The 17,616-nt window shown below is 40.7% G+C and overlaps 2 protein-coding genes across 2 annotated transcripts; both read left to right on the top strand.

Annotated features, from left to right (window-relative positions):
• Positions 1-1,089: 1,089 nt before the first annotated feature.
• Positions 1,090-5,273, top strand: si:ch211-261a10.5 (potassium channel subfamily K member 13). Its single transcript, XM_061073701.1, has 2 exons — positions 1,090-1,426; positions 4,420-5,273. Exons 1-2 carry the CDS (start codon positions 1,090-1,092, stop codon positions 5,271-5,273), a joined length of 1,191 nt encoding a protein of 396 aa, XP_060929684.1.
• A 4,388-nt stretch (positions 5,274-9,661) lies between these two features.
• On the top strand, positions 9,662-17,388 carry calm3a (calmodulin 3a (phosphorylase kinase, delta)). The gene is made up of 6 exons (XM_061072902.1): positions 9,662-9,866; positions 13,766-13,796; positions 14,026-14,169; positions 14,688-14,794; positions 14,991-15,126; positions 15,728-17,388. Exons 1-6 carry the CDS (start codon positions 9,864-9,866, stop codon positions 15,754-15,756), a joined length of 450 nt encoding a protein of 149 aa, XP_060928885.1. The 5' UTR covers positions 9,662-9,863; the 3' UTR covers positions 15,757-17,388.
• The last annotated feature ends 228 nt before the right edge of the window (positions 17,389-17,616 follow it).

Below are 17,616 nucleotides of genomic sequence, written 5' to 3'. Positions count from 1 at the left end.
TATACAAGAAACGCTTGGATGCTCATTATCACCCTGCCCTGAGATTTATTCCTGGAGATCATCATAAAACATCATGGGAACTGCATACCAAACTATTTGTGGGGCAGGATATAGTACAATGGAGAGGTTTAATCATTAATGTTTGCACTGATCACTCACCACAAAAAATGCACTGTGTGGATGTGAAAGGTCATGTGCAGACTAATCAGGGGACGGGGAAAGAATTGAAGTAAATATTAAAACAACATTTCTCCAACGTCATAGCTGACCTTTTGTTTTAATTTGATTTACTACCATTCTATTAGCCTCTGTGGCTAGACTACTGTCAGAAAAAATGCTTTGTTCCGTTGGGTACAAGGAGGAGTCTGGCGCCGCAGAAGCGGAGGCTGCATGTTGAGCTGTGGTTGTAGAGCATGTTTTTGAGGTATGAAGGTGCCTGCACAACCATGTTTGGAGGTTTTGAAATGGATTGCCTTTAATTATAATTTGACTCCCCAATCAGATTTCAATGACCTGTATCACTAAACACAGTTATATGAGCCCTTTCAGGTTTTCATTACCAGGTTCAAGGGTTCACACTGCACAGAAAGAGGAGGAAACCAGCAGAGTTCGCTCTTAAGACCTGTGTTAAACGAGTGAATAAGTATTCGAGTAACTTGAGGGTGTCAGTATCCCTGGAGCAAACTAAGGCAGTGCACACACAGTGCAGGGTGCTTTATGTTAGGCTACTTGTGTTGATCGCAAAAGATTAAAACAGAGCAATAGTGCACATATTTGTGTTGGCTCATCATAAAAGGAGAGTAAAGATGGATTATTGAGCTGATGATAAGCGATGCACCGATCGTTAAAGCCTCTGTTAAAGCCACCTGCAGAAGCACAGTTACCTGCACAGATTAAGACAAAGAACATGTTGTAGCGCTACTTTTGTACGGAATAAGATAGAATCGCATTCATTATCTAATTATCAGATGAGGGAAGAACTCATTGGAATTTCAGCTGTTTGTTCTATGGGACCTTAAATTGACGGTATCAAACAACTTATCAGATTTCATCGACCTTGTTGCTGTTGCTAAACACATAAAAGAGACAATGAAGAAAGAGACTGTGTACTGCTGCTTGTCTCTGATCCCCAGCAGGGACACTGCTCGTTTCTACCTGCTCGGCGTGCTCATTGCTCTTTACATGCTGGCTGGAGCTGCCATATTTTCTTCCTTGGAGAGACCGGCGGAGTTACAGGCACACCAGCTCTGGGAAAAGAGGCTGAAAGACTTCATTCGCGAGCATGAAGTCAGTCGCGAAGACCTGAAAATGCTGCTGCGCCACTATGAAGAAGGCAGGACAGCTGGCATCCGTACAGATGGAGGAAGAGCTTTATGGGATATGTCTGGTGCCTTCTACTTTGCGGGAACGGTTGTCTCCACCATTGGTGAGTCAAGAGGAGTGGGCCACTTAATTTACAAACCACTAACCTCAAACACATGGTTGAAATGATGAAACTTGGTGTGATTATTAGAGTATCTTCAGATTTTTGACTCTTTGGAGCTTTGGGGAGAGAGAGACTATCGCTGTCCTCCTACTTTTAAATCTCATTGTGGTCGGTATTAACTCAGGGCTTCTGATCTCCTCCTGGTTTTGATTTGGGTCCCACCAACACAAATTTTGCTGGAGACAGTGGTTTCACCTATTATAAATAATAATTTGATTTGGGTAGCGCAGTACCACTCACTAAAGTATGCACACACACATTCTCGGAGGGCCTCCACCCTGATTCCCCTACAAATCAGTTACTGACAATAAAGACACCTTGATAACTAAATACATTGCAGAATAAACAAAACCGTGGTAGCTGGAAACTCAAACATGTCACATCTGGAGTATAATCTTAGGCTAAATCATTGTTTAACTTCCAATTTTACTAAATGCGTGGATGTGTGTGTCTTTGTATTGTTTATTTGTACTAAGTAAATGTAGTTGTACTTCTTTGTTTGTATATATGTCTTTATGTTATTTGTATGTTTTTACCCTGCATATCTAAATCCACATTTACATGTTGGACTTAAGTATGCATGTGCAATATTACTTTTAAATAAACTTACACAGTGATTACTGCATCTTTCTGACAGCTGCAGCCTAAAAGTCATGCCATACTAACATGTTTCTATTTTGAATCTGTCTTTTAAAACAGAATAAAAATAGAAACATCTGTAAATAAACATGAATCTATAAAAATAACACATAATTGAAGTAATCATGTAAACCTACATTGACATATGGAGCCATAGTGATTTGGGGAGGATGACATGGTAGAAGTGTTTTAATTCTCAGCGAAAAACAATTTTATATCTGAACATATGAAGGACAAACAAGCCTCTGAGCTAAAAATTTAACGAGCCTCATCCTTGAGAATCAATTTATAGCCTTTATGCTCGACACTATCTCTTGGCTCTCTGTCACTGTGGAAACTCCGGGTTAGGATCAGTAATAACATTACAGCCCAGATCAATTTCCTTTTTACAACCACTTCCGTGTTTGCAGACTGTAGTCCTTTCTCGATGAAATAACGCATTTGGGGTTAGTGGCACTAAAATATACAGCACATGCTTTGAACTTCTTTGTTTTTTATGGAATCATGATGTCTCCCAATGGTGTTCTTTCTGATTCCCTGCCTTTCCTTCCTGTTACAATAATTGCTGTACTTATTTTAAGACATGAAAAAGAGTCTTCATGCTTGGGTACAGCAGTGTGTTCACAATGACAATGTCAACATTTTCACACCTTAACACCTTCATTTAGTGCACTAGCTGAGGGAATAATTTTAATTTGGTCACCAACAAAAGTATTGTACAGATAAGGATTTTTGAAAGTTCCCCAGACACTCCAGGAAGGAACTGTCCACATATAACAATGACAATAAAGGTGACGATATGCCTCTTCCGCTTGTCAGCTTTATAATAACCACAAGAAAACGACAGAGGATGTGTGATTCATACACGTGAAAAGGAAAAGACGCACAAAGGAAATGAGAAGAACCATCAATTAAGATAAGTGTGAAGAACTGTTGACATTGAGATGACAGCTATCCCAACAAAATCCAACATTTTAAGCGCTACTGGGGGAAGGTCACAAATTCACCTACATTCAGAGATTTCCTTTTTCCATGATGCCTGCCAAATTTCATTCTGATCACTACCGCGAACAAACAAAGGGAAGGAAGGAGGGGAGGAAGGAGGGAAGGAGGGAGGGAAGTACAGTCCCTGTCGCTTGAGTGAGGTAGTTAATTAGGCGTTTAGTTGACTGATAAGCAAGTCCCAGTAAGTACCGGACAACTTGGAGGATGTGATTCATAACTTGGGAAAGACACAGACTGGACTTTTACAATCATGATTATAAGAAATACAGCTTTGCCCATTCACCAGTTATGATATGGAATATCAAAGGTAGATTTTAATAATTTGGTCAAATTTTATGAAGATTTTACCTTTCTATGCCTCGGTGTCAACCACAGCCAGGGGACGGGGTGTCTATCTATCAATCGGTCCATTTATTCATTAGTCCCATTTGTGTGAAAACGATATCTCAAGACTTAAGACCACTTGAGGAAACTTCAACTGAACTCATGGATGAATTGATTGGATTTGGGTGGTTAAAGGTCAAGGACACGGTGACCTCACAAAACATATGTTTTTATCTTGTGAGCGTGATATCTCAGGAACACCTCCTGGGAATAATCTTAAATTAGTTACAAACATGACATTGTTAGCTTTCAGTGGTCAAAGGTCACAGTGACCTCATATGAGTCAGGAGAAATGTATGTAGACTGAAGCTGCATTGGTTGGTGGAGGCATACAGCTGTTTTGAATTCAAGTTTTGAATGAACATAGGTTCTGTAGCAGGACCAAATCTTTAATGTCAGGTAGAATAATACCCGGTCAACCCATCATTTTCTGATTGTTTTAGATTTCTCAACCCACCCTTTCCCTTACCTCCATCCGTCTATCTGTCATTCCTCCCTCTGAAGCTGTAGTTGGTAGCCAGTTAGCTTAGCTTAGCATAAAGACCGCAAGCATGGAAACAGCTTACCTTGTGCAAACTGAAGGGCATTAAATCCACCTGCCTACTCATCTAAAGCTAAAACAAGAATCAACATAAAAGTTTATTTAGTTAGTTCTGTTCAAAAACACTAAAGACAATCCAGCTTGGATAAAAAAAATTCATCAACATCGAAATATATTATTTCATCTGTATCTTGTGACGACACAAAATTTAAATCTATGTTACATGTTTCATCCATCTTCACATAAGATATATGTTCACCTCTCTTGTGCAACATTAAAACACATTGCATAGAGGTTGACATTATCTATGCAGTGAGAGTAATATTATGACAGTAGTGACCTTTGACCTACATGTTTCTCACAGGATTTGGAGTGACTGCCCCATCCACTGTAGCAGGGAAGGTCTTGCTTGTTTTCTATGGGTTGCTGGGATGCTCAGCGACACTGCTCTTCTTCAATCTTTTCCTGGAGAGAGTCATAACGTTTCTGGGCCTCCAGATATTCTGGTGCCACCGAATGAGAAGCAGAGACAGCGGTGCAGCGGAGGGCAGAGCCAGTGAAGGTAAAAGGAATGAAGAATGGAAACCGTCTGTGTACCATGTCACACTCGTTCTTCTTGTTGTGGTCCTGCTAGTTGCTTTGGGGGCTGCTTCCATCTATGCAGCCATGGAGGGTTGGAATTACTGTGAGTCGCTCTATTTCTGCTTTGTGGCGTTCAGCACCGTGGGCTTTGGCGACTTTGTAAGCGGCCAGAGGGAGCACCATGAGGACACCTGGGCGTACCAGGTTGTTAACTCTCTCCTGATGCTCCTGGGAGTGTGCTGCACTTACTCCCTTTTCAACGCCATCTCTGTGATCATTAAACTGGGACTCGACCGGATGCTGAGGACACTGGCCCGGATGTACAGGGGAATCTGTCACTTTCGACTTCAGCTCAGACTTCTATTCAAACTCACTTATTCTGACTCTGAGACAACTATATGTTATTCTGAGGATGATACTCTGCACAGGAAGCCGCTGCAAACTGTTTCCAGTTCGGTCCACAGCATGCTGTGGCGCTCCCGTGCTCCAAGTGCCATCGGTAAATGTCTTTGTGATGAAGCCGAAGTGGAAACAGTGTGCCACTTTGACTATGACAGGACAGAAAAAGGGCAAGATAGTAGCTCATATGAATATAATGTTGTCTATGTTAGACCACTACCCACCGGTATAGATTAAAATATTTGTAATATACTGTCAAGAAAATAAAGAAGAGATACAATTTTGTCTGAATAACTTTTTCTTTAATTTCAGGCTCTTTTGTTGTCCAGAGGACATTTATCATAATATTAACTTTATTTTGAACTGTAATGGTTAAGAATCGCCAATCAAAACAGGTAGGAAGGACACATTCTTCACCGTGAAGAGCATCGTTAAACATAGGGCTGGGCAATAAGACAATCATCGTACTATAATTTTCTCTTAATAGCCAAATAAAAGCAAACAAATGTATATCAATATGATGCTTATACATTAGCCAATTGAGGAGATGTAACATAATTGATCAACCCCTATTTCTAAACTGTTTTAAGGTGTTTGTCATTCTCTGTTCATAAGGAGAGCTTAAAACCACAACCTTCACACAGGAGCAAAAACAACCTTTAAATTATACATTTTTAAAGTGTTTGTAACAAGGAACAATATCAATGTCTGTTTCCTGGATAGACATGATGCAGGTTTCTAAAATCAATTATCATGCCTGTGGTTTTTCAGACGTACTAATTTCCCTTTAAAAAAACATTCACATCATTGAGTCATTGGCAAGTTTTAACGGATGGCTGCTTAGAGTGAGACATAACCCTTTGATCATATCTTCAGAGCTCTGTCTTGACGACAAGACATGTTGACATTCACTTCAAGTGGTTCTGGCTTGTCTGATTGCTGAATGGGCTGACTGGGAGCAGTGTTTATTGAGGTGTTTATTCACCACCAAGGGTCCTGGAGCAGACGTCCAGGCTTCATCTGTCACCTGACCAAGCAGCACTTAGATGACAGGCAATCTTCAGCTAAAAGACCACCAGTCTTATGTTTTATCAAAAAAAAAACATTTAAAAGTGTGAAGCATTGTGTATTGACTTGTGTCTGACACCATTGACCAGAGTTTCCATTAAACTGTTTACATGTTGACCCCATGTGAGTGTTATTATTTTTCTTATATGCTGTGTCACTTGGAGATGAATCTGGACTGGGGTTGTGGACCAAAGTTGACTGTTATTTTGATCCGTCGTGAGTGGGAATAGGGATCTTTGTAATGTCTGAGAAAATGCCTCAGATACCACAAGGGTTAGGCCTCACTCTTTCTCATGTCTGAGCAACGAATGCAACACTACACGTTGTGTCACTGTCAGCATATCTCTGCAAAACTAGAGCAATGTGCCCCTCTGCTGGAGAGCTTTGTTACTCACATGAAACTATGACTCATCTCTTGAAAAAGCAAAGGCCTCATCATTTCATAAAGTTGTTTTTCAAGGTTTTGACCTTGTATGTGGTGAAAGCCTTGAAAAGTTGTCATTGGTGAAATTATAATAATAAATAATCACGACAATAACAAAAGATAATGTATGTGGGGGGGGGGGGGGGGGGGTATGTACAACAATCAATACAATGGCGTTTAGATGAATCCTTGGTCAACATAGTGGTTGTAAAACCATTAGAAAGCATTACAATTAAATTGAATTTAAACCTGGAACATTGTAAGATTAAGATACATTTATTTGTCCCAAAGAGTTTTACATGAGAATGTTTGGGCTGTTAAACAAGAAGCCAGCAGCAACATTAATGTGAGTAGATGGAACATCTATGGGAAGATACTCTACATTATAATTACAATATATAATTACCATGAAGGGAAGATGGACAAGAAACCTCCAAACAGGTAAAGGTCAGAAGAACAAAAACTGACATGAGAGTGTAGAGCTATGTTTACAATGGTGCGTACACACACAGTACAGTATGAGTTCTATCAGTGAACTATGGTGTTAAATACCATGTTGTATTTTTATCAACTGGTATTGCTGACAACAAAAAAACCTCGGGTGCCACGGGTTTGTGGGGTTTACTCACAAACCCGTGGCACATGATTTGACTACTGACTTCAGAGGTCAAATGAGTGCAGGAGTGTCATACTACAGCAACTGATGACACATTCAACAAATGCTCCATGCAGAATTTAATGCTACTTGACCCATCAAACATGTTTTACACATTGGTGAGATGCACCACACACGTTTCAAGTGGATGCAGTTAAATCATTTGGAGAATAGTGGTTATAATCAGGAGATTCTAAATCTCAGGAGGTTAAATGCAAATCTTTAAACTAAATACATCGATAATCCAAATCGATGATATTATGTTATTAAGACTACCACAAGCAGTTATTTGAGTGGTCATCAAGACTAGAAAAGCCCTATATAAATACAAAAAATGCATTTATTCCTTTAAGCAACATGTAGGAAAGACACAAACCATACATAGGCTATTTACACATTGGTGGAGGAGACATGCAAAGGTTTTAAAAGTACCGATATACTTAAAGTGTTAAAGTAAGAGTACTTGGCGGGTGTAAACAATGATCCACTACATCACTATGGCTTCTATTCCCCACTGTGATTGGATCAATGGACCAATTCCCCCAAAATCTTGGACCTAATATATAAAACATTTAATACAGATGTAGTGGAGTAGAAAGCACTATGGAAGCCCATTTCCGCCACTGTGATGAAAAAAAAAATTGGTATCTCATAATTATATCTTAGCATTTCATTATTATGAGATAGTATCTCATTATTATGACTAAGTATCTCATAATTATGACTTAGTATCTCATTATTATTAGATAGTATCTCATAATTATGACTTAACATCCCATAATTATGACTTAGCATCTCATAATTATGAGATACTATCTCGTAATAATGAGATACTATCTCATTATTATGACTTAGTGTCTGACTGTGGGCGAGTGCAGCAGAGCAGGTGAGCCATGGTAGAGAGGCCGGGAACTCAGTGAAGTAAAGATAAGGTTCGAGTTAATGATAACTACGCCCGGCACTGTAACTGAAATACAACATTTGACTTGCATGACAGACCCTGCAGTCAGTGTCTCATAATTATGAGATACTAAGTCATAATAATGAGATACTATCTCATAATAATGAGATGCTAAGTCATAATTATGAGATATTATCTCATAATAATGAGATACTAAGTCAAAATGATGAGATACTAAGTCATAATAATGAGATGCTAAGTCATAAGTATGAGATATTATCTCATAATAATGAGATACTAAGTCATAATAATGAGATGCTAAGTCATAATTATGAGATATCTCATAATAATGAGATACTAAGTCAAAATTATGAGATACTAAGTCATAATAATGAGATGCTAAGTCATAATTATGAGATAGTATCTCATAATAATGAGATGCTAAGTCATAATTATGAGATATTATCTCATAATAATGAGATACTAAGTCAAAATGATGAGATACTAAGTCATAATAATGAGATGCTAAGTCATAAGTATGAGATATTATCTCATAATAATGAGATACTAAGTCATAATAATGAGATGCTAAGTCATAATTATGAGATACTATCTCATAATACTGAGATGCTAAGTCATATTTATGAGATATTATCTCATAATAATGAGATACTAAGTCAAAATGATGAGATACTAAGTCATATTAATGAGATGCTAAGTCATAAGTATGAGATATTATCTCATAATAATGAGATACTAAGTCATAATAATGAGATGCTAAGTCATAATTATGAGATAGTATCTCATAATAATGAGATGCTAAGTCATAATTATGAGATATTATCTCATAATAATGAGATACTAAGTCAAAATGATGAGATACTAAGTCATAATAATGAGATGCTAAGTCATAAGTATGAGATATTATGTCATAATAATGAGATACTAAGTCATAATAATGAGATGCTAAGTCATAATTATGAGATATTATCTCATAAAAATGAGATACTAAGTCAAAATAATGAGATACTAAGTCATAATAATGAGATGCTAAGTCATAATTATGAGATAGTATCTCATAATAACGAGATGCTATCTCATAATAATGAGATACCAATTATTATTTTTTTCATCACAGTGGCGGAAATGGGCTTCCATAGTAGTGGGCTTCCATACACAGATATTGGCTGCTCTATGTAGTGTAGTAAAATAAAGTACATGAAAATAAATCTCTTCACAGCATGACATTTCCTTCTAAACGAATTAACATGATATTTTATACACTGTTAATAGGACACTGTTAATCTGCCATACTTCTCCCTTCTCGAGACTTGAGTGATGGGGCGGTATCTCTGCGCGCTTCATTTATATAGAGCGACAGGAATTGTGGTTTTATTTGGTGTTGTATCAAATCGATGAGTATTAAAAAATCGTGAATGTGAACTGTAATTAAAAAAGTTTCCATGAGTGCACTGCAGTGCGGAGTATTCAGGCGAACGCACCTACTAGTGAGACGAGCACAGCGATACGTGCGGAGGGATACGGTGCTTAACCCGAGGTTTGGCTGCACTCCGGCGTCGGATTGAGGTCTCCGAGCAACTCTGCTGCTGCGCTGACACTCTCTCTCTCTCTGTGGCTTACCGAAGCGTGTTGGTGTTAACCGAGACAGAAATCATTCAAACACGTAATCAAAGGACGTATCTCATTTGCTAGTTAAATAAATAAACCGTACGTCGGACGTCTCGTCATCTCCACGGAGCTAGAAAAGTCCCCGGGACAATGGTGAGTACAGCTAACGTGCCCTAGCGAACGTTAGCATTGTAGCGTTAGCATTGTAGCGTTAGCTTCCACTGCGCTGGTTTCGATATGAAACAGCCGCCGAGGCGGGCGGAGTCTCCCCGCCGGCCGGAGTCCCTCATCGGCGGACCCGGTGTGTGTCTCCGGACGGACGAGCTAACTGTAGCACACGAGTGTGAGCTAGCGGAGAAGCTGAGAGGAAATGCTGCGCTGCAATGATCGGAAGCTAAACTCTTCACACGTTAACCCGAAGCTAACGAATCACAGCTGTTATGTGTAATGTTGATCAGCAGATGAAGATAATACATTTATCTTGAGTAATAGAGCAGCATGTGTCAACTGCGCAGCGGAGGAAGCGGGCGAAGCGTTCCCTCCCGTGTTAGCATGTGTCATGTAGCTCAGTTAGCTCGGGTTAAATGGTGTTTTTTTCACAGCGAGGTTCGCAGCAGTTTTTTATTTGGATCGTCGGCTTTAAGTGGAAGGTGGGCGTGGTGCTGCTGCTGGTGCTACTGGTGCTGCTGCTGCTGGTGACGGGGTGCTGTGTATAAATAGACCGTCCGGTGTGAACGTGATCTTGAAACCCATCCCGGTGGTCTTGCAAGGCGGACCCCAGGACCGCATCCTCCCGCATGACGAGCTGCTGCAGCGCGGGTCCTAGCAGCTCTTCCAGGCTCCTCGGCACGGAGGGGGGAGGGGATGTGGGGGGGGGGGGTATCGGATGAAGTGTGACATGCGCAACAAGCGAATGAGAAAAAAATAAAAAACCAGGGTTGTAATCGCCACAGATTGCGATTACGTAAGAGCACAGCTCACAGGTGTGATGATGCCACAACAATAAAGCAATAAATTGGTGATTTTTTGCACGGATTTGAAGCGAGGGGGGGGGGGGCTGCTGCAGCATCATCATCATCATCTTCGGACCGTGTGTTTCGCAGCACCACCATGACAGCATCTCTCCTTTTCCGTATTACCGCATTCTGCTCCCGTTGAATGATCCTGTTTGCAACCCCTCCTTTCTTCCTCCTCCCTTACACCCCCCATCCCCCCACAACCCCACCCCGCATTGAACCAAACCAAGCTTGGTGCAGTAGGCTGTCAGGACCCGCAGTGCACCCTCCAAGGGGGGGGGGACTAAACTAACCATATCCCCCCCTAAAAAAAAGCACCACAGGTGAATCATCTCCTCTGTGTCTCTTTTATCTTTCACCTCTCCCTGTTCTTGGTCATGCACAAAGAACAGACACGTGGTTCTGTTCTTTGTACTTGTACATGAACCCCCCCACAGCTTTTTGGATTTTACTGTTCTCCTAGTTGAGATTATGCAATGAGCTGAAATCCTCCAATATTGTTGACTGCTGAGCCATTTCTCCACGGGCGACTGAACGCTCACCTGTGCTTTTGCCCCGATCCAGACACTGCTTGCTTCAGCGCCACAGGACAGAGCGGATCCTCTGCAGTCAGTGCATTCTTTTTACCCCCTCCCTCCCCCTCCACCTGCAAAACCAACATGGTGACTCATTGAAAAGGACTCGAAGAACACATGCTGTTTCCACCACCCCGAGCTACAGGAGCCTAAAGGCCGGCGCATGCGTTTTCACGGGCCCGGAAGCGTAAGAGCCCTTCCGGGCCCCTTACGTGCTTACGTAGCCCTTCTTACGTGCTACGTGCGTCGCCCAATTTTTCTAACTAGACGGCAAAGCTCCGCAAGCGTCACGTAGCCGGCAAGGCTGTGATTGGTCTGCTAACTACATCATTCCCAGTCGCATTTCCGGTTCATGCCCGATAATACCGGCCCGATAATACCGGCGGAAACCACGGAAGATTTAGAAGAACGAATATGGACCAAATAGAAGAGCACTTGGCAGAAGTGATCCGAACTAGTATAACCCGTCACTGACCAGCGGATTTGTCCGCCAGAAAAAGGCTCTGAGGAGCCGCTGTGGCGATGTAAATAAACCGCTCTTCTTCGTGCCACACACGAAGAAGAGCCGACTTCGACAAAAAACATTACTCCGCCTATGGGTCTGGCGGGGAATTGCTTTGCAACATGCGCAACGCTTGGAAAACCATGAAGGACAACGAGTCCTGCGTCACAACTACGTGAAAAGCCGCAGACGCCGTTGCAGAAGGATGCGCCGGCCTTTAGCTTTCATCCCTTTTGCTTTTGAAAAGGGAAATATAGTGTTGAATTTGTGATGCAACATTGTTAGTTTGATGCATCAGCTCTGGATTACAGACGTGTTTAATTGCTACTTTTGATTCAAGTTGAATATATGAGACATGGCAATCCATCACTGGCAGCTTGCTTTCATTACCTAGCTTAACACTATTACTGGTCTGTAGACCGGTAGAATTCAATTGTCCAATGGTGCCAGCTGTTTCCCTCGTCATCCGAGAACCGTACCCTGACATTATGAAGGAACACACACAGACACTAAGCAACACGCTCAGTGAAGCAACAGTTGGCACAGATGTTAGATTATGATAATGAACTCAGCCATACTTTTGTTCAGCTAGAGAGATGAAGAGGTGGTGAGTTAGTGTGATATTCAGTGTGCTACATCGGCGACCCTGTTCGTGTCTCACTAATTATAGCAGACGTGTGTATTTCTGGCTGTGGAATATTTATACCCGTCCCTCATCACATTTTCTCAGCCTGAAGTGGGCATGTTGCCTGACTTAGAAGGGCCTGGTAAGACCACACGAGGAGGACAGAATGAAGTTGAAACATTCCCGGGCTGTGCCAATGCAAACGTGTTAATGTTTTGTGACTAGGTCGAGTGGTAAAACCTTTCTAAGAGCAGGAGGTACGGACACTAGTGAGTTTCTTTTTATTTCTTTGGATAAGAAACATGCACCTTCTACAAGTGTATCTCTTTCACCTTTCTCCAATAATGCAACATGTCGGACATTTTACATTAAATGGAAAATACAAGAGGTTAAATCCTATATTGTGTAAATCACTAACCTTGATAGAATATAAGGCCCAGTTAAGAATTTCGCCTTTGTTAAACACTTACCTAATAAAGTAGAGTGAGGTTTATCAATAGTTTGATAGTCTTATTTTTGTAGCATCTGTAATGATACCCTTTAACTAGGCAGTAGGATCTATCTGAGTCCAGCTGTCAGTTCATGTCAGTCTGTTTTGAATTGGTTTGTTTTAGAAAATTTGCATTGGGAGATTTGTTTATATTGTAACCTCAGCCATGGGGGTTGTGTGTTCATTGCAAAAACTACAGAACAGATTTCCTATGGACTCTCTATCCTCTTGTATAGTTTACACAGTTGACTTTGCTTGACGGTCCTCCTCACTGGGCTGATTGTAAATGTTTCTGTTTGATTTATTATGTTGATTCATATTCAAGTCATATTTACCCACACTTTTGAGCATTAAAGGTAGATTTAATACCTGCTATTAACATGCGTCTCAGGTGGTTCTGTCACAAGTGGACAGCTCTAAATACATCCGTCCACACCTGCATTAGCATGTGTTCACACGCCTGTCTTAAGGGACCACCGGTGATTGATCTCACATCCTGCTGTGTGTGTGCAAATAAACAGACACATCATGTCTTAGGCCTGCTCAGGACTGTACAGTTATCATCTTGTGATCAAATATTCAGAGATGGACCCAAGTCGACCTCTGTGAGATGTCCGTTGAGTTGATGCCACAAAGACAAATGTTTGAGTTTAACATATGATGAAAAGTGAGTTGTGAATTTGTCGTCTTTCTGTCAGTTGATACAAAGGTGGATTATTCTGAACCAACTTTGTCATAAATACTGAATGTTTTTTTTTAAACCGCAATGGTAACAGGTCTGCAAAAAATCATTGTCATTTTGATTTATCAGTGCTTTATCAAATTTTTCTTCTTTTCTTAACAGGCTGATCAGCTGACTGAGGAGCAGATTGCTGGTGAGTGCATACTGGTTTAATCCACCTTTAGCTTAACCCACAGCAAAACCAAAGAAACGTGCAAGGCTGGAGATAAACTTGCTTTTACTAACACGTACACACATCACTGCTGCCTCACATATCCTGTGTACGTTTAATGTGGCACTTTTGCACATCTCAGAAATGAACATTGTGTTTGCAAGATGTAGTATTATTAAGCATACTCATGGTGTTATATCTGAATGTACAGAGTTCAAGGAGGCGTTCTCGCTGTTTGACAAGGATGGAGACGGCACAATCACAACCAAGGAGCTCGGGACTGTGATGCGTTCTCTGGGACAGAACCCCACTGAGGCTGAGCTGCAGGATATGATCAATGAGGTGGATGCTGATGGTGAGGAGGAAAGGTTTTCAAATCAATAAAGTCATTTTCTTGTCAAATGTCAAGGGAAGATTCACCAGTACATGTCGTATGAAGGGTATAAAACAGACAGAGTGGCATCAGTTAGCCTTTAGATTTTAAGTTGTGCATTAAAATCCTCTTGCAATTCACTTGAATGCCACTTAAATGTCAAGCAAAGAAATCGAATTCAATTTTGATGAAGTTTTAAACATAATGTTACATGTTCATTTAAATTAAATAACTAAGGCCAAAATGAGGACACTTTGGATTAGAGTCCATGCAAATCTGATATGATACATAAGATTATTCTCATTCAGTTATTAATAACCAAATGTCAATGTAGGTTGTTATTAATTATGATCCAGATTCGTACTGCTCAGGACACTTCACAGTTGACAGATACACTGGAAATATCTCCGTACTCTGGTGGCCGAGCTATGTAATGTTACACATCTGTTTTTGGTCATGAATAAATCAATAAACCTTTTTCTGTTTGTATGGCTGTGTAGGTAATGGCACAATTGACTTTCCTGAGTTCCTGACCATGATGGCCAGGAAGATGAAAGATACAGACAGTGAGGAGGAGATCAGAGAAGCCTTCAGAGTCTTCGACAAGGTTCGTTAGGACTGAGCAGAATGAGAATAGAGCAACAAAAAGAGGAGCTCTGTGTTCACCATAGATTAGTTCTATCCTTGTGATAAGTTCACTCTGGTCCAGTAAAAGTAGGTGTCTTAATTTGGTGTTAGCTCTCATGTCGAAATGTAAAATAGTCAGTAACACAAGCTCCTCTTTTGGATTGTAACGTCTGCAGGATGGTAACGGCTACATCAGCGCAGCTGAGCTACGACACGTCATGACCAACCTCGGGGAGAAGCTCACAGACGAGGAGGTGGACGAAATGATCCGTGAGGCCGACATCGATGGCGACGGGCAGGTCAACTACGAGGGTGAGATATTCTTTTCTTTCTCGTTTTTAAATGTTTTTATTTGCAGGTGTTAACATTAACAGTTATGCACTAATTAAAAACCTGCACCTGCTAGTTTATTAGAACAAGTAGCACATCTATTGTTTAATAAGAAAGACAGACATGTAGAAATGTACAAATTGTATTTGTATAGCCCATATTCACAATTTGTCTTGGGGCTTAACAAGGTGCAATATTATCTGCCGCTAATCCTCAGGAAGAGTAAGGAAAAACTACCCAAAACTCCTTTTAACAAGAGAAATTTAAAAAACTTAAAACCCGGAGAGCCTCACTTGAGGGTTCCCTCTTCCAAAGACGGTCTATCTGTGTATCAAAGTATTTCTACAAAAGAAATGCCGGACAGAGATGAAGGAAGCAGTAATGGCATTTGTAATGATAGCAGTATTGCCTATTGCTTATTTAAGGCGTATATTTAAACAATGTAGTTGTAATCATAATTCATGTTCAGCTGCCACCCCAATCACGATCCTTCATTTAATTTCGTGCAACAGAAGTAAAAAAGATCCAGAGTTTGACCTTTTTAAATCTGTCATTTACAAACCGTGTTGTGCTGTTTTTACAGAGTTTGTCCAGATGATGACTGCCAAGTGAAGAGAACACTGACATCTCTCTCAACATCGCTTGTCCTCCTAAGATCACCGTCTTCAAGAACCAAAAAAAGGAACAACTATCAAATGAGAAACTAACTCCCCTCCTCAGAATCACTTACCTGTAGAATTTTGCAATTTGTGCTTCAGTACATCCAACTACTTTAAAAGGTATCTGTTAAGCAAACACCAACAGAGCAATCCTTTAGAGAAGTTAACGGACCAACCTTTCAGGGGACCAGGGCCCCCGTACTTCCGACCAAGATTCTGCTGAGTTACCCAGCTCCTGATAAATTTAGAGGAAAGAGGAAACACTGAGAAGGCAGAGGTGTATGAACCCACGCCACAGTTGTTAAAGTGAAGTTAAATTCTTTCCAGATCATTTCCTACCAAGACTATTTGACTTTTCTCGCACCAGTGGCGACTCTCCAAACAATGAATTGAGTATTATTCTTGCATGCAGCCTTTCTGTGGCGCTCTCTAGTCACAACGAGGAGGCTCTGATTCCATCAGAAGTAGCAGTCAGATCGTGTACACACCGGAGGTATATACATAAATATATAGCCATATATATGTGTACAAATTTGTGTCACTATTGATTATTGCAAGCGCCAAAAGTTGCATTGTAGGGTGGTCGGTTTTTCTGATGAGATTTCTAATACCTTGAAGAGTTCGGACAAGAATGGGAGACAGGAAAGAGCTGAGGGGGGGGGTTTCTCTCTTGAAGATGTTAAATTGTCATGTGTTGAGTCGCGGGCTCTGCCTGCAGCACTGACTGGAGACAGCTGTAAGTTGTATTGCTTCAGGATGACTGTCGTGAAAACGCAACTTGAGGACTGCAGTTAATACATTTGTTCTGCAAACAGATATCCTGTTGATACAATATTGATGTAATGCTTTTTAAATGTGTTCTCGAATATTAATATATTGATGACAAACTTTGGTCACCAAATATAGCTCTCTCTATATATTAGTGTATCGTAAAGTTTGCATTGCCTATTGTTGTAGTAAATGACCTGTGACATGTTTTCTCTTTGGTTTTGAAATGTGCCATAATACTCTTTACAAACGCCTCAACCTTCTTGCAAGACTCGTAGTTCATAAGAATATAATCAATCTATTTAATAAAACCACATAATACATGCAGTTGAACATATATAAACTTAAACCATGTGGATGTTCCAAAGGTTTTGTTCAAAGAGAAGAAAAAGAAACCAGACGTCACTGTTGCTCCTGCTATAACGACTCATACGTTTCACTCCCATCTCGTCCTTGTTGGTGTCTGATCTTCCACTTGTAGTTCGGTGAATCTTCAATCTGCTTGCTGTTTTAATGAACATGAATACATACACTCTGTGTTCACACATAACTAGTTGTGGTGCGGCGTCAGAAGGGACGTTCAGGAGTTGTAGCAAATATATCAGCTTTAGGTGTGAGATCAGATTCAGAAATTGCGAAGCATGTCAGCTGAGGTGTCTTTTATTCCTGGATGTTTGAGTCGTTAAAATCGGTCACCATCAAGTCAGAGGTTTGGAAGGAAACAGTGATTGGACTGTTAACTCCTGAAGGTATCTCAAACCATGTAAAGATGTGATATATTTTCCATAAATCAATAAATTGACTGAGCTTTACTTCACCTACTCCTCACTGTCATGTTTAATCCAACGCTTGGAGTTGATTGTAAATAAACCATTGACTTAAATAGAAATGCACAAACGCTGCTCTGTGTGACTGCTGGACTTCCTTTCTCTGCCAGCGTCCCTGTGCCACAACGAGAGCACTAATCTCATCCAGATAGCTCCAGACGGGGTCAGGGCAGGTCACACTGTACCCTCCGCTGGAGAAACTGTCCCAGGCACAGGCT

The sequence above is a fragment of the Limanda limanda genome, chromosome 6 (assembly GCF_963576545.1).
Source record: "Limanda limanda chromosome 6, fLimLim1.1, whole genome shotgun sequence".
Classification (NCBI taxonomy): domain Eukaryota; kingdom Metazoa; phylum Chordata; class Actinopteri; order Pleuronectiformes; family Pleuronectidae; genus Limanda; species Limanda limanda.
Note: the sequence above shows the minus strand (reverse complement) of the source record. Positions and strands in the feature narration are given on the sequence as shown.